Source organism: Mesoplodon mirus, assembly GCF_964341445.2.
Source record: "Mesoplodon mirus genome assembly, chromosome: 18".
Lineage (NCBI taxonomy): Eukaryota > Metazoa > Chordata > Mammalia > Artiodactyla > Ziphiidae > Mesoplodon > Mesoplodon mirus.
Window position 1 is genome coordinate 67,530,855 of NC_138994.1, and position 25,152 is coordinate 67,556,006.

Genomic DNA, 25,152 nt, shown 5'->3' on the forward strand with positions numbered 1-25,152 from the left:
TTCTTGCCCCAAATTCTCAGTTGCTTTCTAATACATTAGAGTAGAATGCAAGTTCCTGTCCCTGGTATACCTGGCCAACCTCATCTCATCTCACTTTTCTTCTCATCTGGCTCATCTAGTTCAGGTTAACTTTCTTCCTCTCCACTCCTTGAACACATCAGGCTCTTCTCTGCCAAGACCTGCTCCTCTCCTCTTCTTTGGACACCCTCTCCCCTGCCACTCTTCAGAAGCAACTCCTCTCAGTCCTTCCAGGGTTTGTTAGATGTCACCTCCAGAGGAATTATTCCTGGCCGTTCTACCTAGGTTATCTCCCCAATCCATACTATATTCTGTAGTTCATTACTGTTTTAATTGTTTCTACAGCATACTTGCAAATAGTTCTAATTACATAGATATGCATATATAAACTTGGAGATAAACACTATCCCTCATATTCCCTACTAGACTGCAAAATCTATGAGAGCAGGAACCATATCTGTTTTATTAATTACTGACTACCCAGAACTGATGGCAGTGCCTGGCACATAGAGTAGGTCCTCAGTAAATATTTGCTGCATGAATTCTCAGTGTCAAGCCTAATGCCTGGCACATAATAGGCTGTCAATAAACACTTGTTGAGTTTATCTTGTTTCCATAGGATTTAGCAAGTCACATAAATTGCATAAATTAATTACAAGTGCCAAACTCCTTGCCATAACAGCATGGTCTCTGCAAATTCTGCTGAGATGGCAAATGACAATTCAGGACAAACGAACAAGGAGGATGTCTAAAAGCTCAGACTGACTTTGGAGCATTTTCTATAGGATACAAATGTCATCGAGACAATTTTTAACTCGGTATCAAACTTGATCCCTCTAGTTCATTGCTCTCTCAAACTATTTCTTATTTTATTTATTTGTTTGTTTGTTTGTTTGCGGTACACTGGCCTCTCACTGTTGTGGCCTCTTCTGTTGCGGAGCACAGGTTCCAGACGTGCAGGTTCAGCGGCCATGGCTCACGGGCCTAGCCGCTCTGCAGCATGTGGGGTCTTCCCGGACCGGGGCATGAACCCGTGTCCCCTGCATCAGCAGGTGGAATCTCAACCACTGCACCGCCAGGGAAGCCCCATCAAACTCTTTCTTATTTTAGTAGGAGCTTTTTTGGTTTTGTCTGAGGGTTACCATGTGTTAATAAACCAAACTTGAGCTTTTTGTTTCACTGGTTTTTGAATAAGCAACTGATAGGTTTTGAATTTTCCAAGGCTCATGTTTTAAGTAACTGAAATCAGTCACTGAGCATTTTCATAGCTCACTGGACCCAGAGCCAAGAGACCATTGGGTTTTGTAATTTATGGTCACAATGACAGCATTGCCACAGGGAAATGTTTTGGCTAGATAACACATAGCTGTGATGCAGCAGTTAAGTTCCATTGTTTAGGCTCTGTGAAAATTAATTTGTAAAAATATCCAAGTCAGGTGTCTATTTTAGGTTATATGTAAATTATAAGATTGTGTGAAAAGGATTCTAGAGATGGTACCATTCAAACATTTCAGACCAGTTGTTTACTAATTAGAGTAATTCTCACTCAATTTTACTTTTTCACATTTTTTTCTCAACAATACGTTGTATCAGTCAAGCTAGAAAAAGACACTGCATTAGCTAGTAAACCATAATAACTGATGCTTTAAAAAAATGACAGAAAGTTAAAAAAAATTGATTTATTGGGACAACCATGGGAATTAAGAGAAAAATAATTCAGCAATGATTCTCTAAATTTGGAAATAGAAGCAGTGTCATAACATTCTACAAAGTCACTTCTGTTCCCAGGGGTGACATGGGGAGTTTATAAACCTGAAGGATCAGAAATATGGAGCATAGTTTCGTATTAGAATCATGGGGATAACAGAGTTCTGCACAAATCCAGAGGGAGAGTTTCTTACTCTAAATCTTGAAGCCTTAGTTCATTTTTCCAGCCTTGCTCTGAAGGTAAAGTGTACTGGCTCACTCCCATGATCTAATAAGTATGGACACCCCATGCTTCTGTTTCCACAGCCTTCCTCCTATAGCATTTCCCTAGAACCTAGATTACATGACATTTGTAGACCTATTCCTGGTCCCTTTTGGCACCTAAGGTCCCTGGACTAGCTTTGACACCTTAATTATTGTCCCAACACATAACAATGATTCTAAGAGCATTGACTTCTTTCATCTGAACTAGAACTTTGCCTAGTCCAGCTCTTCATGAGCAGTCATCCCCATTAGCTCTCCTTGAGGCTCTGCAGATGAGACACAAACACATCTTATCTTGCCTGAATTGAAACCTTGTTTCTACCCAGCTATAGTTTAATGACTTTTTTTAAATCCTAACTTTATTTGGGATGATTGATATTTAAAGCAGTTTGATTTAAACCTTTGCACTTGAAATTTATTTTAACTGGAGACTAAGAATTAATGTTACTCTTGATTTACCAAAAGAGAAATGGTAGCAAAAGTCTTACAATGGCCATAACAACAATTTAACTCTGAAACTCTGACTCTAATAACCTGCTCATGTATGAAGCCTGCTGGGTGGAAGGGATTTAGAGCACTGTGAGTCTTGAGACCAGTCTTTACTCTGTCCTTCCCTTCCTCTCCCTGGCTGTGTGGCCTTGGGTTGAGGACTTTATCTGCCTTTATGGCCTTAATTTTGTTTATTCATTTAGATTAGATGACCACTAAGGTGGCTTCTATTTCTGAAAGACTATTAATTTACGGATGATTTAAAATGAACAATCCAGTGATGAATAAACTTTGATACCTCTTCAGGAGTGGAGCTAATGAGGGTCACAGATTAGCAAGGAAGAGTGTTTCTCAGTTAACCCTCAATTGTCAAAGCAGGTGGTTAGAACAAGACACACAGGCCTTGATAGTGAAGTGAGTATAGAAAACCCTGAAACTATTTGTCATAAAGAGTGCCATGCCCAATAAAAACAAATCATACGTTCACATAACATTTTTGCTGTTTGTTTTTATAAGGGTAATTTTGGGGTGTGAAGTTTATTTGTAAAGCACAGAAGCATCTGCCCACCCATGTTGCCATATAACATCAGTCTGGCAATCCATTTATAAGATTTGATTATTTTTGTTAATAATTTTCATGGGAGTATATGAAATGCAATATGTATCATCTCTTACTATGTTTATTATGAATCTGCCTTCCTGGGAAGGTCCCCCAGGACATCATAGATGGCCTGATTGTCAAAGAGGTTCTTGTCTCACAGGATTTTAAAGATAAAGGGGGCTGCATTAGTTTCCTATTGTGGCTGTGACAAATAATAACAACTTAGTGACTTAAAACAACACAAATTTATTATCTTAGAGTTCTGGAGGTGAGAAGTCTGAAATGAGTCTCATGGGGTTAAAATCAGTGTCAGCAGGCTGGTGTTCCTTTTGGAGGTTCTAGGGGAAGAATCTGTTGCTTTGTCTATTCCAGGTGGTAGAGGCCGCCTGCATTCCTTAGCTCATGTCCCCTTCCTCCATCTTCAAAGCCAGTATCTTCTGTCCTCTCTGACCTCTCTTTCCATCCTTAAATATCTTCTCTATGTCTGTGATCCTTCTACACCTCTCTCATAAAAAAAGACCCTTGTAATTATGTTGGGTCCAGGTAATCCAGGATAATCTACTTATCTCAAGATCCTTAATTTAGTAATTTCTGTCCAGTACTTTTACAATGTAAGGTAACACATTCACAGGTTCTGGTGTTAGGATGTGGACATCTTTGGAGGGGGTCATTATTCAGCCTACAACAGAGGCCATAGAGACCAACCAAAGCCCAAGAAATAAATGACTATCTAAGAGCACACAGCTAATTTGTGGCAGTGTCATGACTGTATCCCTGACATCCTCACATCTGCCATGTTTATGTGCATCACTGAAAATCAAAGGTAAGAACATGCACTGATGGAGGCTTTATTTTTATAATAAACTTGAAATGATTGAAGAATAATTATAAAATTGAGTCAGTGATTTTAAAAGAGTGTTTTAGAGATGATAGAAGTTTATGTTTTTTAAACACATTATTAATGCAAGACCTTCCTTAAATATTATAATTTTGTTAGGTCATGGTACCTTCTAAAGATAAAGTGACTTGCAGAGATAAAATAGCTTAAATAATGATGGGAAATGAAAGTGCCAAGGAAGCACATGTACATATTCTTCTATCTACTTCCCCTTCCCCTCCTCCTCCTTCTCTTTCTCTCTCTGTAACCCTGGCCATTGCTGCCATTTTGAAAATCTGTTATAGTTGGAAAGTCAATTCAAACTTTTTAATTAAAAGGGGTGGATCTACCAGAGGCTTATTGCCAAGGGGTTAAAACAAATTAGGTTATTTGTCATATTTCACAATGAAGCCCACCTTATTTTGGTGTTGAAACATTCTTCTAAGACTCTAAGGAACTTGTTTTTATCACTTCTGCCCAATAATTGGCTGTAACAATTAAAAGGGTTATAGAATTTTGAATTTAGATGGGACTAGACATACCATCCAGTCAAAAACTTCTCTCTTTCGTAGTATCTTTGGCAGGTATTTGCCATACACCTCTCTTGCTTCAGTTTTCTCCATCCATGACATGGGAAGGAATAATGGCTGCTGTAATTTAAAGGTTGTATTAACTTTGAGTTCCTGAGAGGACACGTACATTTGAGAGGGTTGTGACTTTATTGTTAGGCTCATCTTCTGTAGGAATCACTCCCTGTTTCCAATTCCACTGCTGCAGGCTTTGGTGCCCTTCATCTAGAGTTTCATATACACTTGACTTAACCTCATACTGTACCCCACCCCCAGTATGGTAATTGTTCTTACATGCATCTGCCTTCTTCAAAATTCAACCTAACCCAGTGCTGGACATGCAATAGGAGCTCAATGGACTACTGGTGGATGCTGTGGATGGATGATTGAATGATGATCATACAATCTCAGAGGCATATAAAGGACACATGGATCTAAAGCCTCAATAAAGATACTGAGGGGGCAGGAAAATGTTGAAGATATAGTCGCTGATCTTCACTGATGTAAAATTAGTAGGTTGGCTACGCCACTGCTCTGCTAGCTTTTTTAAACAGAAGAAAATAGGACTGGAAATTGTCCAGAAATTTATTTTAATAGATTATTTAATGTGACACTGAAAATGAGTGGATGATTTCCCTTCGGATATTTGCACTCAGCACTCAATGCCATCTTTTTCTGCTTATCAATGAACACATTCTTCAGCTGATGGTACATTAAGTCAACTTGCCAAGCTCCTGTCTGACATTGATTGGGGGTCATAAAATAATTCACTCCCTCAGTATGGTCTTGACAACAAGCAGAATAAATGCCTTATATATGTTGAATGCTACTTCTTTGAAAAGTTTATAAAACTTTCTATCTAGAACAAGGTTGATTCCCATATAATTCCTGCCAAACAGAAAATCAGAGCATCAACTCAGGAGCTGCTATATATTTAGTGTACCTCAATATGAAAAGATGATGTGGCTGGACTATGCCATCTTCTTATTAAGTCATTAATGCTAGCTATACCTATCAAAGAGGCCACAGAGTCAATGGGTCAAAAACAAAATAATCTGATCTTAAGACATCATGAAGGTAAGAGTTAGAGAAATTGACCAAGATTCAGGACAGGAAACTGCCATAACAACACCCAAGGATCTCTATGTGTGGGAAACATTGGATGGCTCTCTTTGATTTTATGACTTCTGTGCCATAGCTCTTTTTACATTGTTTCCCCAGCCTGATTCTAAAATTTCTTTCTGTTTCTAGTTCCTTCTTTCTGGGGATTGGTGAACTCAGCTTGGAATCTTTGCTCTGTGGGGAAACGGCAGTCGCCAATCAATATAGAGACTAGTCACATGATCTTCGACCCCTTTCTGACGCCCCTTCGCATCAACACTGGGGGCAGGAAGGTAAGTAGCCATGTTGCTTCCATCATGAAGTTGAGGACAGGGAGAGATGCTGATTCTGGAAGCCAGCCTTCCAGTCCTTGGTCTCTGTGATGAGTTTGTCTTTCCACCCAGGAGTAATATCACAGACCTCATGCCTATTGCCAGCAAATATAATTATATGTAAATCATGCTTTTTCTCTCTACCTAGTCAAACCCTCATGCTTCTAATTACTTCTTTGTATTCCCTGGATGTTGCCTGAAGTCCTATCCCTTGGTAGCTTATGAAAGAAAGTCAGAAAACAGCATTGCCTCCCCTGCATATCATGCTGGGAAAATTCTTCCTCTCAGAAACCTCTTTACTGGGGCTTCTTTTAACCTCAACAAAGTGAAAAAAAAATTAACAAAAGTAAAATCAGACATTTATCATCCTGGAAGGAAAAACAAACAAAAATCACGTTAGATGATTTATAAGAAAATCAGTAATTAATTTTACTATGGCTTGCTGGCTAAGAATCATAGCTCCTGCACAGAAATGCTGAACTATGCTTCCCGATTCTCACATCAGCATCCCTTCTTCCCTCTCCTTCCCCCATAATGAGCTCCTCCTTAATTTGTGGCAGAGCATAATGTCCGTGGGGTTTCCTCATCACTGGAATCTAGAGGTTTTGTGTTTTTTTCTGGTTATCTCTAGTTAGCTACCCTTACTGTTGAGTAGATTGTTGAAGGTGGAAAAAACACACACAGAAAATTGTGTTTGAACGTAATTTAGCTGTTGTGAACTCAAGAGGAATGAAAAATCATTTGTGTGCAAGAAACTGGGGTTAAAATTTGGATAAATTTCACTACTGCTGGTGGCTGATTCTCCAGGGGTTGGGCTCCTTGGGCTCTGCTTTCTACTCCCCTTATGCAGTCTGTTCACCTTAATTACCACAAGTTTGTAAGTAATCTTTTCACCTTCTGATATATTGTATTTTTTTCTTATCACATAATTTTCACACACTCACTGAAAAATCGAATGACCCATCAAAATTTTGTTAGTGACTTTGATTCTGGTCACAAGGCAAGTTTTAAAGGATCTTGCATGTGATTGAGACTATTTAGCTAAGTAGTGTTTATGTGCTGTTTTAAATATTACTTAGGAAGCACTTTTGTAAAAAGGTCCTATATAAGTTCATGACGTTTATTGTTCTGATTGTATAGAAAACTAACCTACCTAAATTATTGTTCCAATTGTAGTTTTATTTTACAAACCCTAAAAGGAACTTGACTTGGATTCTACATATACCTCTCTTTAAAATGTTGAATCATTCAAATCAAGTCATGAGCATGTATAGGTTCACTGACCAGTATATAAAAAGGGCAAATTGCAATTTTGAGCATGCAAACACTCTTTCTTTCTTGGAGAGAGTGATGGAGGACATAACTGTATTCTGGGCAAACTGAGAAATGAAAAAAAGTAAACACACACAAAGCAGAAGGAAGGCTGGTACCTGAATTTCAGAAATTACCTGAAAGATGGCCATCAAGGCTGAAGAACAGACCTAAGAGGAGTTGATGAGGATATAAGGATGGAAGAAAAATGTAGAGACGAGATCCTGAGGCCATGTTAAGGAACTGGATTTTTTCTTAAGAGTATGACAAGGATTTAAAGCCTTATTAGGTAAAACATACATAGGGAGTGGGATGGAAAATGTAGCAAGATAACACAAACAGTGAATATACAAGTTTCATTTTCCATCAGACCATCTTAGAGGAAAATCTTGATGTGAAAGAAATAAAAAAAAAAAACTAATTCAGGAAAGCTTCTCTCTAAAATTTATTGGGAAAGAAGAGAATGAGGGATAGCTGGAGTTAAAAACCATTCATAAGTTATGCTATCTTTTGGTGTTTTTTTGTTGTTATGTGATTTAAAAAAATATATTTTCAATTTAGTAAAGTATACCTGATCCAAATCAATTTTCAAATGCTTTGGAGTTTGGAATTTTGGAAACATTTACTTTTGATGGTGTAAGTATTTATATCTGGCATGCTTTGTGTTGTCAGCTGTTTGAAGATCTGAGAACTGTTGGATGATTTCCTTTGCATTTGTGAAAGGTGGAAAATATAAAATATAGATTGTAATTGGATTAACTAACTGGTAATGTAATGCCTAAACTTGATAGACAATAGCTAAATCATGTTTGCAATCTATTAAAAGATGGTGTTTAATTAATTGGAGATTTATTTTGGAAGAAAGGATTCAAATCACTGGCTCTGAATTTAATTTTTCCTTGAAGAAATGTGTATCCAATTTAAAAGGTTTAAAAACCTCTCTGCAAAATTAGAATTTGGGGAAGCTGCCACATTTTGAAGTCTGAGATCAGCGGGGTATCAACATGTTAAATGCATCCCAGTCATTATATGTTTTATGTCACATTTGTATCCATGGGCATTATTCCTGCTCATTGTTAAATGTACCTTATTTACAAACACATGAAGCAGCTCTGCTGCAGTACCTCACTGTGTTACTGTGTTTGTTTGAACATATTTCATTTGGCATAGAGCTCAGATGATGAATTACAGGTTTTGTTTGTTTGTTTGTTTGTTTGCTTTAGCATGAGGTAGAGCTGAAATTCGATGTGAACACAAGAATACAAAGGGTAATAATAGATGAGAATCAAAACCTATGATGTCTTGGATATTTATTTTACAGCCAAAGTGGTTTATTTTACCTTTTAAGATGCTTATTTACAATGATAATTTTTAAGCAATGTGTGTTTTTTCTTGAAGAAGAGTACTTTTTATCCAGTTGTTCATATCTGACACATAGGACAAAATCCAAAATAAGTGTACTTTCAAACAACACTCACATATTGTTGCATTGCATATGGATATAAGAATCCTACTTTGGGAGAAATGTGGCCAAGACAGAGGAGTAGGAAGACCCTGAGCTTACTTCTTGCCATGGGCACACCAAAATTACAATCATTTACAGAGCAACTATCTACAAGAACAACCTCAAGACTAGCTGAAAGATTTTCCACAACTAAAGGTATAAATAAGGAACTGTAATGAGTTGGGTAGGAGTGGTGGAGACATAATATAGTCAAGACCCACACTCCTGTGTAGGTAACCCATAAATAGGAGGACAATAATAAATGCAGAGGTTCTCCCCAAGGAGAAAGGGAACAAAGCCCCACATTAGGCTCCTTAGATAAGGAGTCCTGCAGCAGGAAGATGAGCCCCCAAAATATCTGGCTTTGATGGTCAGCAAGGCTGACATATTGGGAGAGTTGGAAGGCTTTAGGAAATAGAGATTCTGCTCTTAAAGGGTGCACACAAAATCTCACATGCTAAAGGACCCAGGGCAGAATCAGTAATTTGAAAGTATCCCGGATCACACCCACCTGCAGATTTTGGAGAGCTTCTCAGAGAGGCAGAAGGAAATTGGGACCCACCTTGGAGACACAGACACTGGTGGCAGTGCCTGGGAACTTGTTATACCTCAAGGACACTGATGCTGGCAAGCACCATTTTAGGGTCTTCTTTCTATCCTATTAGTGTCTGGGACTTACACGCCAACCAGTGGACCAGCACCACCCCCAGACCATCTCAGACACCACAGCCAGCTGCCCCAGGACCTGGCTTAGACCACCAGAAGTACAACACCATCCCAGGGAACCCCCTAACCCTGCAACCAGCTGTACTGGGAACTGTTCTAACCCACCAGTGAGACAGCAGCCACCATGTGAAGCAGAGCCTGGTGGCCACCAGGCAGAATGCAACCCCACCTACCAGCATTCCCACAGTAGTTGGTCCTGTCACAACAGAAAGGCCCATGCAGCCCACATAGGGGGCATTCCTAGAGCATATAGCTCTGGTGACCAGAAGAGAGTGTGCTGGTAGGCTCCATAGGACCTCTCCTACATGAGTCCACTTCTCCAGAATCAGGAAATATAACCAAATTACCTAATGCTGGATATAAATACAGAGAATAGTCAAAATGAGGAGACAGAGAAATATGTACCAGAGAAGGAACAAAACAAAACATCAGGAAAAATTTTTAACAAAATGGAGATAAGCAATCTGCCCAATAAAGAGTTCAAGGTAATAATCATCAAGATGCTCAGTGACAGGCTTCCCTGGTGGTGCAGTGGTTGAGAGTCTGCCTGCCGATGCAGGGGACACGGGTTTGTGCCCCAGTCCGGGAAGATCCCCCATGCCATGGAGCAGCTGGGCCTGTGAGCCATGGCCGCTGAACCTGCATGTCTGGAGCCTGTGCTCTGCAAGGGGAGAGGCCACAACAGTGAGAGGCCCACATACCACAAAAAAAAAAAAAAGATGCTCAGTGAACTCAGGAGAAGAAGGGGTGGACACAGTGAGAAATGTAACAGAATTAGAAAATATAAAGTGCCAAACAGAGCTGAAGAATCAGTAATTTAAATTTAAAAATACACTAGAAGGAATCATGGTCAATTAAATGATACAGAGGAATGGATCAGCAAACTGGAAAAGAGCAGTAGGAATCACCCTAACAGAACAGAAAAAAAGAAAAGACTTTTATAAAATGAAGATAGTTTGAGACATCTGAGACAATAACAAGCATACTAATATTTACATTGTAGGGGTCCCATAGAAGAATAGAGAAAGAAAGGGTCAGATAAATTATTTGAAGACATAATAATTGAAAACTTCCCTAACCTGGGAAAGGAAACTGACATCCAGGTCCAAGAAGCACAGAGAGTCCCAAAGAAGATAAAGCCAAAGAGGGCCACACTAAGACATTGTAATTAAAATAGGAAGAATTAAAGATAAAGAGAGAATATTAAAAGCAACAAGATAAAAGCAACCAATTACATACAGGGGACCTCCCATAAGTCTATCAGCTGACTTTTCAGCAGAAACTTTGCAGGCCAGAAGGGAGTGGCACAATATATTCAAAGTGATGAAAGGAAAAAAACCTACAACCAAGAATACTCTACCCAGCAAGGCTATCATTCAGATTTGAAGGAGGCATAAAGAGTTTTAGAAACAAGAAAAACTAAAAGAGTTCAGCATGACTAACTGGATTCATAAGAAATGTTAAAGGGACTTATCTAAGTGGAAAAGAAAAGGTCACAATTAAAAATATGAAAATTGCAGAAGGAAAAATCTCATTGGTAAAAACAAATATACTGTAAAGATAATAGATCAACCACTTATAAAGCTAGAAGGAAGGTTAAAAGACAAAAGTAAAATTATTTATATCCACAATAAATAGTTAAGGAATACACAAAACAGAAAGATATAAAATAGGAGGTAAAAAAATTAAACATGGAGCGGGGGAGTAAAAATGCAAGGTTGTTAAAATACACTTGAACATAAAATAATCATGCATTGCTATATATTTGGTTGACCAAAAAATTCATTCAGGTTTTTCCATAAATTGATAGCAGATACACACAAAAAGAGAAAGGAATCCAAACATAGCACTAAAGATAGTCATCAACTCACAAGGGAAGAGATCAAAAGAAGAAAGGAACAAAAAAGAACTACAGAAGTAAACCCCAGAACAATTAACAAAATGGTGATAAGTGCATACTTAACAATAATTACTTTAAAGGTAAATGCACTAAGTGTTCCAATTAGAAGACATATAGTGGGTAAAGGGATAAAAAAGAAGGCCCATATATATGCTGCCTACAAGAGACCTACCTCAGATTTAAAGACACACACAGACCGAAAATGAGGGATGGAAAAAGATATTCCATGCAAATGGAAATGAAAAGAAAGCAGGGATGGAGACACTTATATCAGACAGAACAGAGTTTATAACAGAGACTGAAACAAGAGACAAAGAAGGACATTATATAATGATCAAGAGATAAATCAATAAAGCAAATATAACAGTTTTAAATATATATGTTCCTAACATAGATAAGAGTACCTCAATACATAAAGCAAATATAAACAGACATAAATGGAGAAATTGACAGTAACTCAATAATAGTAGGGGACTATAACACCCTGCTTACATCAATGGACAGATCATCCAGATGGAAAATCAGTAACACTGGACTTAAACAACACATTACACAAAATAGTATTAAAAGATAGATACAGAACACTTCATCTAAAAGTAGCATAATACACATTCTCTTCAAATGCATACGGAGCATTATCCAGGATAGATCACATGCTAGGCCACAAAACAAATTTCAAAAAATTAAAGTTTGAAATCACGTCAAGCATCATTTCTGACCAAAAGTGTTTGAGACTACAGATCAACTAAAGGGAAAAAACTTCAAAAACCACAAACATGAGGAGTTTAAACAATGTGGTACTAAACAACTGATGGGTTACTGAACAAATCAGTGGAAATTTAAAAAATACCTGAAGACACATGAAAATGGAAGCACATAGTCCAAAATCTATGAGATACAGCAAAAGCAGGTCTAAGAGGGAAGTTTGTAGTGATACAGGCCTACCTCAAGAAAAAGTTTAAATAAACCATCCACCTGTACACTAAAGGAACTAGAAAAAAAACAAAAAGCCCAATGTTAGTAGAAGGAAAGAAATAATAATGATCAGAGCAGAAATAAATTTATAAGAAACAAACAAACAAACAAAACAATAGAAAAGAGCAATAAAATTAAGAAATGGTTATTTGAAAAGATAAACAAAACTGATAAATGTTAGCGAGACTCGTCAAGAAAGCAAGAGAGAGGAGCCAAATCAATAAAATCAGAAGGGAAAGGGGAGAAGTTACAACTGATACCACAGATATACAAAGACTCATAAGAAAACATTATGAACAATTATATGCCAATAAAATAGACAATCTAGAAAAAATGGGTAAATTCCTAGAAATGTACAATCTCCCAGACAAATTAGGAAGAAATAGAAAATATGAACAGACTGAATACCAGTAATAAAATTGAATCAGTGGGCCTCCCTGGTGGCGCAGTGGTTGAGAGTCCGCCTGCCGATGCAGGGGATACGGGTTCGTGCCCCGGTCTGGGAGGATCCCATATGCCGCGGAGCGGCTGGGCCCGTGAGCCATGGCCGCTGGGCCTGCGCGTCCGGAGCCTGTGCTCCGCAACGGGAGAGGCCACAACAGTGAGAGGCCCGCATACCGCAAAAAGAAAAAAAAAAAAAATTGAATCAGTAGTCAAACAACTTCCAACAAAAAAAGTCTAGGACCGGATGGCTTCACAGGTGAATTCTCTCAAATATTTAAAGAAGAGTTAACAATTATCTTTTTCAAACTATTAGAAAATAATTGAAGAGAAAGGAAGGCCTTTGAAATCACTCTATGAGGCCAACATCACCCTGATACAAAAAGCAGACAAAGACACCACAAAAAAGAAAATTAGAATCAAATAGCACTGCTGAAAATTGTTGGAAAATTCCTCAAAAAAATATTAGCAAACCAATTCAGCAGTATATTGAAAGGATCATACACCATGATCAAGTGGGCTCTATCCCAGGGATGCAAGAATGCTTTCAATATCTGTAAATTAATCAACATGATACACTACACTAAAAACATGAAGAATAAAAAGTCATATGATCATCTTACTCGATGCAAGAAAAGCTTTTGACAAAATTCAACAACAATTTATGACAAAAACTCTCAACAAAGTGAATATAGAGGGAATATACCTCAACATAATAAGGGCCATATATGACAAGACCGCAGCTAACATCACAGTGAATGGTGAAAAGCTGAAAGCATTTCCTGTAAGATTAGGAAATAGACAAGGATGCCCTCTCTCACCACAGTTTTGGAAGTTCTAGCCACAACAATCAGACAAGAAAAATAAATAAGGAATCCAAATCGGAAAGGAAGAAGTAAAACCGTCACTTTTTGCAGATGACATGATAGTATATAGAGGTAATCCTAAAGACACCAACAAAGAATATGAAAACTACTAAATGAATTCAGTAAAGATCTAAGATATAAGATCAATATACTAAAATCTGTCACATTTCTATATACTAACAACAAAGTATCAGAAAGAGAAATTAAGAAAACAACCCCATTTACAATTGTATGAAAAAATAAAATGCCTAAGAATAAATCTAACCAAGAAGGGAAAAGACCTGCACTAGGAACACTGTAAGACATTAATTGAAGATGACACAAACAAATGGAAAAATATATTCAAGGACTGGAAGAATTAATACTGTTATAATGACTATTTTACCTAAGCAACCTACAGATTCAATGCAATCTCTATCAAAATACTAATGGCATTTTTTTCACAGAACCAGAACAAATAATTTATTCTAAAATTTGTATGGAAACACAAATGTCCTCAAATAGGCAAAACCATCTTGAGAAAGAAGAACAAAGCAGGAGGTTTCACACTCCCTGATTTCCACCCATTCCACAAACCTATGGTATTTAGAACAGTATGGTACTGGCACAAAAACAGACACATTAATGAATGGGACAGAATAGATAGCCTAGAAATAAACCCACACACCTAAGGTCAATTAATCTATGGCAAAGGAGACAAGAATACACTATGGAGTAAAGACAGCCTCTTCAATAAATGGCATTGGGAAAACTGGACAGCTCCATACAAGAGAATCAAAGTAAACTACTTTCTCTCACCAAATACAAAATAAACTAAAAATGGATTAAAGACCTAAGTGTAAGATCAGAAAGCATAAAACTCCTAGAAGAGTTTGTAGGCAATATACTCTTTGACATTAGCCTTAGCAATATATATATTTTTTGGATATATCTCCTTAGGCAAGAGAAACAAAAGCAAAAATAAACAAATGGGACTATGTGAAACTAAATATATTTTGCATAGAGAAGAATACTATTAACAAAATGAAAAGGCCACTTACTGAATGGGAGAAGATATTTACATATGATATATCTGATAAGGGTTAATATTCACAATATACAAAGCACTTATAGAATTCAACATCAAAAAAACCAACAATCCAATTTTTTAAAAAATGGTCAGAGGACCTGAATAGACATTTTTCCCAAGAAGACATACAGGTGGCCAACGGACACATGAAAAGATACTCAACGTCACTACTCATCAGGGAAAAGCAAATTAAAACCACAATTCCACTTCTGGGTATTTTTCCAAAGAAAACAAAAAATACTAATTTGAAAAGATATATGCACCTTTTTGTTTATTGCAGCATTATTTACAATAATCATGATATTGAAGCAACCTAAGTGCTCATCTATAGATATACAGATAAGAAGATAAAGTATATATGTACAATGGAAAACCATAAAACAAAAATGAAATCCTGCCATTTGCAACAACATTGATGCACCTAGAGGGTATTATGCTAAGTAAGTCAAACAGAAAAAGACATATACCATATGATTTCACTTATATGCGGAATCTAAAAACAAAAGAAATGAACAAACAAGCCAAAAAAAAAAAGGAAACAACAACAACAACAAAAAAAAAAAACTAGAAAAAACGGAGCAGACATATAGATACAGAGAACAAATTGCTGGTTACCAGAGAACAAACTGGTGGAGGGATGAGTGAAATAGGTGAGGGAGATTCAAGGTACAAAATTTCAATTACAAAATAAATGAATCATAGAATGAAATGTATAGCATGGGAAATATATTCAATTATATTTTAATACCTTTGTATGGTGACTGATGCTAATTAGACATATCAAGGTGATCTTTTTTTTTAATGTATTGAAACATCAAATCAATATGTTGTACACCTGAAACTAACATAATGTAAGTCTATTATACCTCAATTCAAAAGCAAAAAAAAGTATGTAGACACTGGGGGGAAATGCATCAAAATGCTAATGATGTTTGTCTCTGGGGGGTGTGGGGAATATAGGTGATAATTAGTTTTGGCCTTTTACTTCTGTATATGCTTGTTGTCTTCAATGAAAATGTATTGTTTGTAAAATTAGAAAGAAAACAATAAATGTTATTAAAAAGTTAAAAAGCAAACATGGATATAAAGAAGTTAAATGGGAGTTACTGAATTAAATAACTATTTAGCCATAATTGTGGAATACGGAAGCAGTGAAATAAGTAACTGTCAAATCAGTCACATTGGCACTATATTTTCCCAAACTAATTTTTATTTTGTACTGGGGTATAGATGATTTAAAATGTTGTGTTAATTTCAGATGTACAGCAAAGTGATTGTTATACATATACATATATCCATTCTTTCTCAGATTCTTTTCCTATATAGGTTATTAGAGATTATTGAGTAGAGTTCACTGTGCTTCACAGTAGGTCCTTGTTGGTTATCTATTTTATAATATAGTAGTGTGTATATGTTAATCCCAAACTCCTAATTTATTCCTCCCCACACATTTCCACTTTGGCAACCATAAATTTGTATTTGAAATCTGTTAGTTTGGTTCTGTTTTGTAAATAAGTTCATTTGTACCATTTATTTTTTAGATTCCACATATAAGTGACATGACATTTGTCTTTCTCTGTCTGACTTACTTCACTTAATATAATAATCTCTAGTTCCATCCATGTTGCTGCATATGGCATTATTTTGTTCCTTTTTATGGTTGAGCAATATTCCATTGTATATATTTATACAACATCTTCCTTATCCAGTTGTCTGTCAATGGACATTTAAGTTGCCTCCATATCTTGGCTATTGTAAATAGTGCTGCAATGAACATTAGGGTGCATGTATATTTTCAAATTATGGTTTTCTCTGGATTGATGGCCAGGAGTGGAAATGCTGAAGAATATGGTAGCTCTGTCCTTAGTTTCCTATGGAACCTCCATGCTGTTCTCCATAGTGAGTGTACCAATTTACATTCCCATCAAAAGTATAGGAGGGTTCCCTTTTCTTCACACCCTCTCCAGCATTTATTATTTATAGATTTTTTCATAATGGCCGTTCTGCCCAGTGTGAGGAGATACCTCATTTTAGTTTTGATTTTCATTTCTCTAATAATTAGTGATGTTGAGCATCCTTTCATGTGCTTCTTGGCTATCTGAATGTCTTCTTTGGAGAGACATTTATTTAGATCTTCTGCCCATTTTTGGATTGGGTTGTTTGGTTTTTTTTTTTTTTTTTATTGAGCTGCATGAGCTGCTTGTATATTTTAAAGATTAATCCCTTGTTGGTCTCTATGTTTGTAAATATCTTCTCCCATTTTGTGGGTTGTCTTTTTGTTTTGTTTATGGTTTCCTTTCCTGTCCAAAAGCTTTTAAGTTTAATTAGATCCACCTTGTTTATTTTAAAATTTTTCATTACTCTTAAAGTTGGATCCCCAAAGAAATTGCTGCCATTTATGTCAAAGAAGGTTCTGCCTGTTTTTTTCCCTAAGAGCTTTATAGAACACCATCTTACATTTAGGTCTTTAATCCATTTTGAGTTTATTTTCGTGTATGATGTTAGAGGATGCTCAAATTTCATTCTTTTACATGTAGCCATCCAGTTTTACCAGCACCACTTATTCAAGAGACTGTCTTTTCTCCATTGTATATTCTTGCCTCCTTTGTCATAGATTAAGTGACCATGAGTGCATGACTTTATCTCTGGACTTTCTATCCTGTTCCATTTAGGTATATGTCATTTTTGTGCCAGTACCAAAATTTTTTTTTTGTCTGCACCACAGGACATGTACCAAGCTGTTTTGATTACTGTAGCTTTATAGTATAGTCTGAAGTTAGGGAACCTGATTCCTCCAGCACCATTTTTCTTTCTCAGTATGCTTTGGCTATTCAAAGTCTTCTGTGTTTCCATACAAATTTAAAGATTTTTGTCTAGTTCTGTGAAAATTGACATTGTTAATTTGATAGGGATTACATTGAATCTGTAGATTTCTTCACGTAGTATAATCATTTTGTCAATATTGATTCTTCCAATCCAAGCACATAGTATATTTTTCCATCTATTTGTGTCTTCTTTGATATTTTTTATCAGCATCTTAAAGTTTTCTGAGTACAGGTCTTTTGATTCCTTATGTAGGTTTATTCCTAGGTATTTTATTCTTTTTGATGTGATAGTAAATGGGGTTGTTTCCCTAATTTCTCTTTCTGATCTTTCATTGTTAATGTATAGGAATGCAAGAGGTTTCTGTGTATTAAGTTTGTATCCTCCAAATTTACCAAATTCATTGATGAGCTCCAGTAGTTTTCTGGTAGCATCTTTAAGATTTTCTATATATAGTATCATCTCATCTGCAAACAATGACAATTTTACTTCTTTTTTTTTCCAGTTTGGATTCCTTTTATTTCTTTCTCTTCTCTGATTTCCATGCCTAGGACTTTCAATACTTTCTTGAATAAAAATGGCAAAAATGGACATCCTTGGTTGTTCCTGATCTTAGAGGAAATGCTTTCAGCTTTTCACCATTAAGTATGATGTTAGCTGTAGGTTTGTCATATATGGCATATATTATGTTGAGGTAGCTTCCCTCTATGACCACTTTCTGGAGAGTGTTTTTATTTTTTTTTAATCATAAATGGGCGTTGAATTTTGTCAAAACCTTTTCCCATCTATTGAGCTGATCATATGTTTTTATTCTTCAATTTGTTGATGGGGTGTATCACACTAATTGATTAGAGGATATTGAAAAATTCTTGCATCCCTGGGATAAATCCCAATTGATCTTGGTGTATGATCCTGTTAATGTATTGTTGAATTCGTATTGCTAGTATTTTGTTGAGAATTGTGGTATCTATGTTCATCAGTTATTTTGGCCTGTAATTTTCTTTTCTGTGGGTATCTTTGTCAGGTTTTGGTATCAGGGTGATGGTGGCTTCATAGAATGGGTTTGAGGGTATTTAGTCCTCTGCAATTTTTTGGAAGAGTTTTAGAAAGGTAGGTGTTAACTCTTCTCTAAATGGTTGATAGAATTTGCCTGTGAAGTCATCTGGTCCTGGACTTTTGTTCGTTAGAAATTTTTAAATCTCAGTTTCAATTTCAGTACTTGTGATTGGTCTGTTCATATTTCCTATTTCTTCCTGGCTCAGCCTTGGAAGGTTATGCCTTTCTAAGAATTTGTGCATTTCTTCTAGGTTGTCCATTTTATTAGCATATAGTTGCTGGTAGTAGTCTCTTATGATCCTTTGCATTTCTGTGATATCAGTTGTAACTTCTCCTTTTTCATTTCTAATTTTATTGATTTGAGTCCTCTCCCTTTTTTTATTCTTTTTATGAGTCTGGCTAAAGGTTTATCAACTTTGTTTATCTCCTCAAAGAACCAGCTTTTAGTTTCCTTGATCTTTGCTATTGTTTTCCTCATCTCTATTTCATTTGTTTCTGCTCTGATCTTTATGATTGCTTTTCTTCTACTAACTTTGGGTTTGTTTGTTCTTCTTTCTCTGGTTGCTTTAGGTGTACGTTTAGGTTGTCTATTTGAGATTTTTCTTGTTTCCTGAAATAAGTTTGTATTGCTATAAACTTCCCTCTTAGAACTGATTTTGCTGAGTCCCGTAGGTTTTGAAACTTCATGTATTCATTTTTATTTTTTTCCAGGTGTTTTAAAATTTCCTCTTAGATTTCTTCAGTGATCCATTGGTTGTTTAGTAACATATTGTTTCTTCTCCACATGTTTGTGTTTTTTACAGTTTTCTTCTTGTAGTTGATTTCTAATCTCATAGTGATGTGGTTGAAATAGATGCTTGATATTATTTCAATTTTCTTAAATTTATCAAGGTTTTCTTAGTGGCCCAGGATGTGACTGTTCTAGAGAATGTTCCATGTGCTCTTAAAAAGAATGTGTATTCTGGGACGTCTCTGGTGGTCCAGTGGCTAAGACACTGTTCTCCCAATGCAGGCGGCCCAGGTTCAATCCCTGGTCAGGGAAGTGGATCCCACATGCCACAACTAAGAGTTCACTTGCTACAGATAAGTGCTCACATGCTGCAACTAAAAATCCAGCGTATCACAATTAAGATGCTGTGTGCTGCAACTAAGACCCGGTGCAGCCAAATAAATATATAAATAAATAAATATTTTAAAAGAATGTGTATTATTTTGCTTTTGGATGGAATGCTCTATAAATATCAACTAAGTCCATCTGCTCTACTGTGCCATTTAAGGCCTGTGTTTCCTTATTGATTTTTTGTCTGGATGATCTTTCCATTGATGTAAGTGGAGGTTAAAGTTCCCCACTATTATTGTGTTATTGCCAATTTCTCCTTTTATGGCTATTAGCATTTGTCTTATATATTGAGATGCTTCTATGTTGTGTACATATATATTTATGATTGTTATATCTTCTTCTTGGATTGATCCCTTGATCATTATGTAGTGTCCATCTTTGTCTCTTGTAACAGTCTGTATTTTAAAGTTAATTTTGTCTGATATGAGTATTGCTACTTCAGCTTTCTTTTGATGTCCATTTGCATGAAATACCTTTTTCCATCACATCACTTTCAGTGTGTATGTATCCCTAGATCTGAAGTGGGTCTCTTGTAGACAGCATATATATGGGTCTTGTTTTTGTATCCATTCAGCCAGTTCTATGTCTTTTGGTTGGAGCACTTAATTCATTTACATTTAACATAATTATTGATATGTATGTTCTTATTGTCATTTTGTTGTTTTGGGTTTGTTTTGTAGGTTTTTTTTTTTTTCCCCATTCCCCTTTGTTCTCTTCTCTTGTGATTTGGTGACTATCTTTAGTGTTGTGTTTGGATTTCTTGTGTGTGTGTGTGTATCTATTGTAGATTTTTGATTTGTATGTCCCATGACACTTTGATATAGCAGTATATATATATATAGTTTTAAGTTGCTGGTCTCTTAATTTCCAATGCATTTCCAATATCCTGCATTGGTACTCTCCTCTTCTCATGATTGCTTGTTTTGATACCATATTTGTATGTGGATGATTTCCTACCCTTACTGTATGTTTGCCTTTACTGGTGAGCTTTCCCATTCATAATTTTTGTTTGTTTGTTTCTAGTTGTGGTCTTTCCTTTTTCGCCTAGAGAAGCTCCTTTAGCCTTTGTTGTAAAGTTTGTTTGGTGGTGCTGAATTCTCTTAGCTTTCGCTTGTCTATAAAGCTTTTGATTTCTCCATCAAATCTGAATGAAAGCCTTGCTGAGTAGAGTATTCTTGGTTGTAGGTTTTTCCCTTTCATCACTTTCTCTCTGTATTCTCCTGGAACCCCTATAATGCACATGTTGATGCATTTAATGTTGTCCCAGAGGTCTCTTAAATTGTCCTCATTTCTTTCATTCTTTTTCTTTATTCTGTTCCTCAGCAGTGATCTCCACCAATCTGTCTTTCAGCTCACTTATTCATTCTTCTGCATGTTTTAGTCTGCTATGGATTCCTCCTAGTGTATTTTTCATTTCAGTTATTGTGTTTTTCATCTGTTTGTTTGTTCTTTAAATTTTCTAGCTCTTTGTTAAATACTTCTTGTATCTTCTCAGTCTGGCCTCCATTATTTTCCAAGATCTTGGATCATCTTTACTATCATTACTCTGAATTCTCTTCCAGGCTGATTGCCTATCTTTACTTTACTTAGCTGTTCTTCTGGGGTTTTATCTTGTTCCTTCATGTGGAACATATTTCTCTGTCATCTCATTTTGTCTGACTTTCTGTGTTTGTGGTCTCTGTTTCTCAGGCTGCAGGTTTGTAGTACTTCCTGTTTCTGGTGTCTGCCCACAGGTGGGTGAGGTTGGAGTGTAGCTGGGTCTAACTCCAAGTTATCCACCAGGGATAACTCTGGTGGGCAGGGCTGTGTCAAGGGGTGTGTTTAGAGACATCTGGTCACTCAGGAGGACTTCAGGCAGTCTTTCTCACAATGGATGTGATTGGCTTTTCTCCCTGTTGGTCATTTGGCCTGAGGTGTCTCACCACTGGAAGCTGCAGGCTCTTTTCTGGGGCTAGGTCTTGGTTCCAAAATGGCAAACTCTGGGAGAGCTCACACTGATAATTATTTCCTAAGGCATCTGCCACCAGTGTCTTCCCCCACAGTGAGCCACATCCACCTCCCGCTCCCCCCACCCCAAGGAGAACCTCCAAGACCCACACGTCTTTCTGGCCAAGGCTCCTATGGAGCACTGCTCTGCCCTATGTCCCAGTGCATGTGAAAACTTGTGTGTGCCCTCTGAGAGTGGAATCTCTTTTCCCCCAGTTCTGTGCAGCTCCTGCACTCAAGCCCTGCTTGCCTTCAAAGCCAAATGATCTAGGGCCTCCTCCTCCTGATGTCAGACCCTCAGGATGGGTAGACTGACATGGGGCTCAGAACTCTCACTCCTGTGGGAGAACCTCTGTGATATAATTATTTTCCAGTTCATGATTATGTTGCAAGAACTCTCCTCTTATTGTCTCACTGTGGCTTACCTTCTCACTGTGGCTTCTTTGTCTTTGGATGTAGCATATTTTTTTTGGTATGTTCCACTCTTTTTTGTTGATGGTTGTTCAGCAGTTAGTTTTAATTTTTGTGTTTTCATGAGAGGATGAGAGATCACCTCTTCTACTCCAACATATTGTCTCTATTTCTTCTTGAAGTCTTCTTCATAAAAGGACAATTCCTGGCAAAAGAGACTGCTCATCTTGTTTGAAAAAGCAGCCTAATTAACAATAATGCCAACAAGAATCCAGAAGGAAGAGGGTGGAAGAGACAATGGGATAGCATTAATTTTTAATAGGATTAAGAACCTGAATTTTTTGACCAAGCTTTATGGGGATGCTAGAATATAAACTAGCATGGAAAATAAGGTAGAGTGAAATATTATCTGTAGGAGGGTCTTTAAATATTAGATATTCTGGCTCCATATGAAGAAGATTGAAAAAAAATGTAAAGATAGATCCATTTTGTTATCTAGATATGTTGGTGTAGTGCTTAGTTTTATTGGATAACTGATAGTAAACTTTCATAGATAAGTATATGTACTCATTTGGAACTCATTAGCTGTCTTTAAATACCATAGGTCTTTTTACACTGAAGCTCTGGTATGGAAATTGTATGTATAGCTTTATGTGTATTTGTGGGATAAAGCAGATCTTTAAAAGCTAATGAAGAAGTTAATGCAATTCTTATGCATCTGTATTTTGTAGTTCGATAAATTTCACAACTTTCCATTTGATAATATCCTTTCTCAGAAGGAAGCAATATAAGGTTTATCTATTTGGATCTAATTCTAACCAACAAGGTAAAACTCTGGAAGAAAGTGGGTGTGTTATCTTAGAAAATATGGTAGCCAAGGTTAAAAAAAAAACAAAACAGCTAAGTACTGTCAAATTTGGATCCTAAGCTCTAACAAAGCATAATTTTGAAATATCATAGCTGAAATAGATATGATCTCATTGCCTCATGGAAGATAACTCTTAAGGATTGGGAAGGTCTTAAAAGTTAAATTATGATAATACAATTACAAAAGATGATATGAAAAAAGGAACTGGCAGGAGGTAAAGATACAGTGGATATGGCTACACAGGGTCTTTGCAAGAAATATTTTTAAATCACATATAAGAGATGTGAGAGAAAGGGCTTATAGCCAAGGAGAAAGACAAAAGGGGAAATAATCTTGAAAAACAGTTTCAGAGAGAATAAGGTCCAACAAGAATTGAGACTTCCTGAATGAGAAGATGTTTTAAAGTTATAGCTAGAGGAAGTTAAGTATTAACATAGAGTAAATTCCCATTTAGGGAACATAGATGTTCATAGATGTTCTGCTTTGGTTTGAATTTTAGGTTTGCCACTAACCACCTAGATACAAAAGGTCTAACCTCTCTAAACTTCAGTTTCCTCATTTTTAAAAGGGAGATCATAATAGTACTCAATTCATAGGGTTGTGGTAGAAGTAATTATATGAAATAATGCACTTATTAGTCAGGTTATAATGCAGTTAAGCTAGTGGCTAGCAAAGAAGAAAATGCTCAACAATTGTTAGCTACTGTCATAGTCCATTCAGGCTACTATAACAACATACCACAGACTGGATAGCTTATAAAGAATGGAAAATTATTTCTCACAGTGTGAGAGGCTGGAAGTCCAAGATGTAGGCAGTAGCATGGTCACATTCTGATGAGGGCTCTTTTCCTGGTTCATAGCTGGTGCCTTTTTGTTTTATACTCATATGATAGAAGGGGCTAAGAATCTCTGTGGGACCTCTTTTATAAGGGTACTAGTCCCAAACAAGAGGTTCTCTACCCTTCTACGTTTATCAACTTCTCAAAGCCCCACCTTCTAATAACAACTATTTGGGGGTTAGGATTTCAACATACGAATTTGGGGGAACACAAATATTCAGACCAGAGTAGCTACCATCAGGAATGTTGCTGCTCTTAGTGAAAAACACTTAACTCCCACTAGAGTTTCTCTGTAAAAGAGATTAATATTCACATTTGAATCAGTAACATATGCTGAGAGGTGAAGTGATTGCAATTCTTTGAATGACAGAATTAGAATTCAGAACCACCTTGCCAGTATCCTCAACCCAAAAGTTTGAAATTTAGTAAGCATAAAGTTAAAGCTTTCCTACCAGGTATATATTTATAAAAAGCTGTATAGATTCAGGCTGAGCTAGATTTTTTATTGTAAAATTACTGCATGTGAAAAAAAGTAGAGAAAGTTAATGGATAATGTTTTCAGTATGAATAAATAGCACAGGGAAGATGCCAAGATAGTAATTCAATCTAATTATATAGTATATAAGGTACTATGCCCATGATAAGTGAGGTCATTGTCCTGCAATAACCATCACTAAGAAGACAATATCTGGGATCGGTCAGATCTTTCAGAACTGATGGTTAGATTAATTAATGGAAAAGACATCGAAAAAGTGAAGTACAAAAGAAGAGGAATAAAGTGGTAATGAGAAGAATCAAATGTTCTATGTTCAATTTTATCTATCTGAAATAAAAGTATTTTAAGTGTAATACAGGTGCCTTCTAATTATAACTCTCCTGTGCAGCCTCAGACACAGAGAACTAGCCCAGGTGTTTGGAAGTGACTTAGACTAGACTTCAATTCAAAATAAGAATTCAAGCTGTGTGAAAAATGAAAGACCTTCATGTTTCATTGAGAATCCCATCACAAAAAACATTCTGACAGGCACTGAAGCCACTTGAGACTGTAGAACAAGCTCAAGCATAAAATAAGATTTTTGACTTGACCAGGGAATCCCCTTCCAATCTAGAAACTCTGATTCTATATGAGTAGTGGTTAGATGGGACACAAGGAATATATTTATTTGAGGCTGACTCGAAATGAAGATTTAACTAGGATGTAAACCCTCTAGTTTAAATGAAAACGCCCTTTAAAACCTTAGCATTTGTTTGGAAGAAACTTGCATTCTCCTCTTCTCATCTTCTTTCAAAATTATTCCTC

At 36.5% G+C, this 25,152-nt stretch overlaps 1 protein-coding gene across 1 annotated transcript in view; it reads left to right on the forward strand.

The window, feature by feature from the left end:
• CA10 (carbonic anhydrase 10) overlaps positions 1 to 25,152 on the forward strand; it is a 525,448-nt gene that overhangs the window by 148,740 nt on the left and 351,556 nt on the right. Inside the window, exon 3 of the mRNA XM_082604264.1 lies at positions 5,777 to 5,919. Coding sequence (XP_082460390.1) covers positions 5,777 to 5,919 — 143 coding nt within the window. The remainder of the gene's footprint in view (positions 1 to 5,776; positions 5,920 to 25,152) is intronic.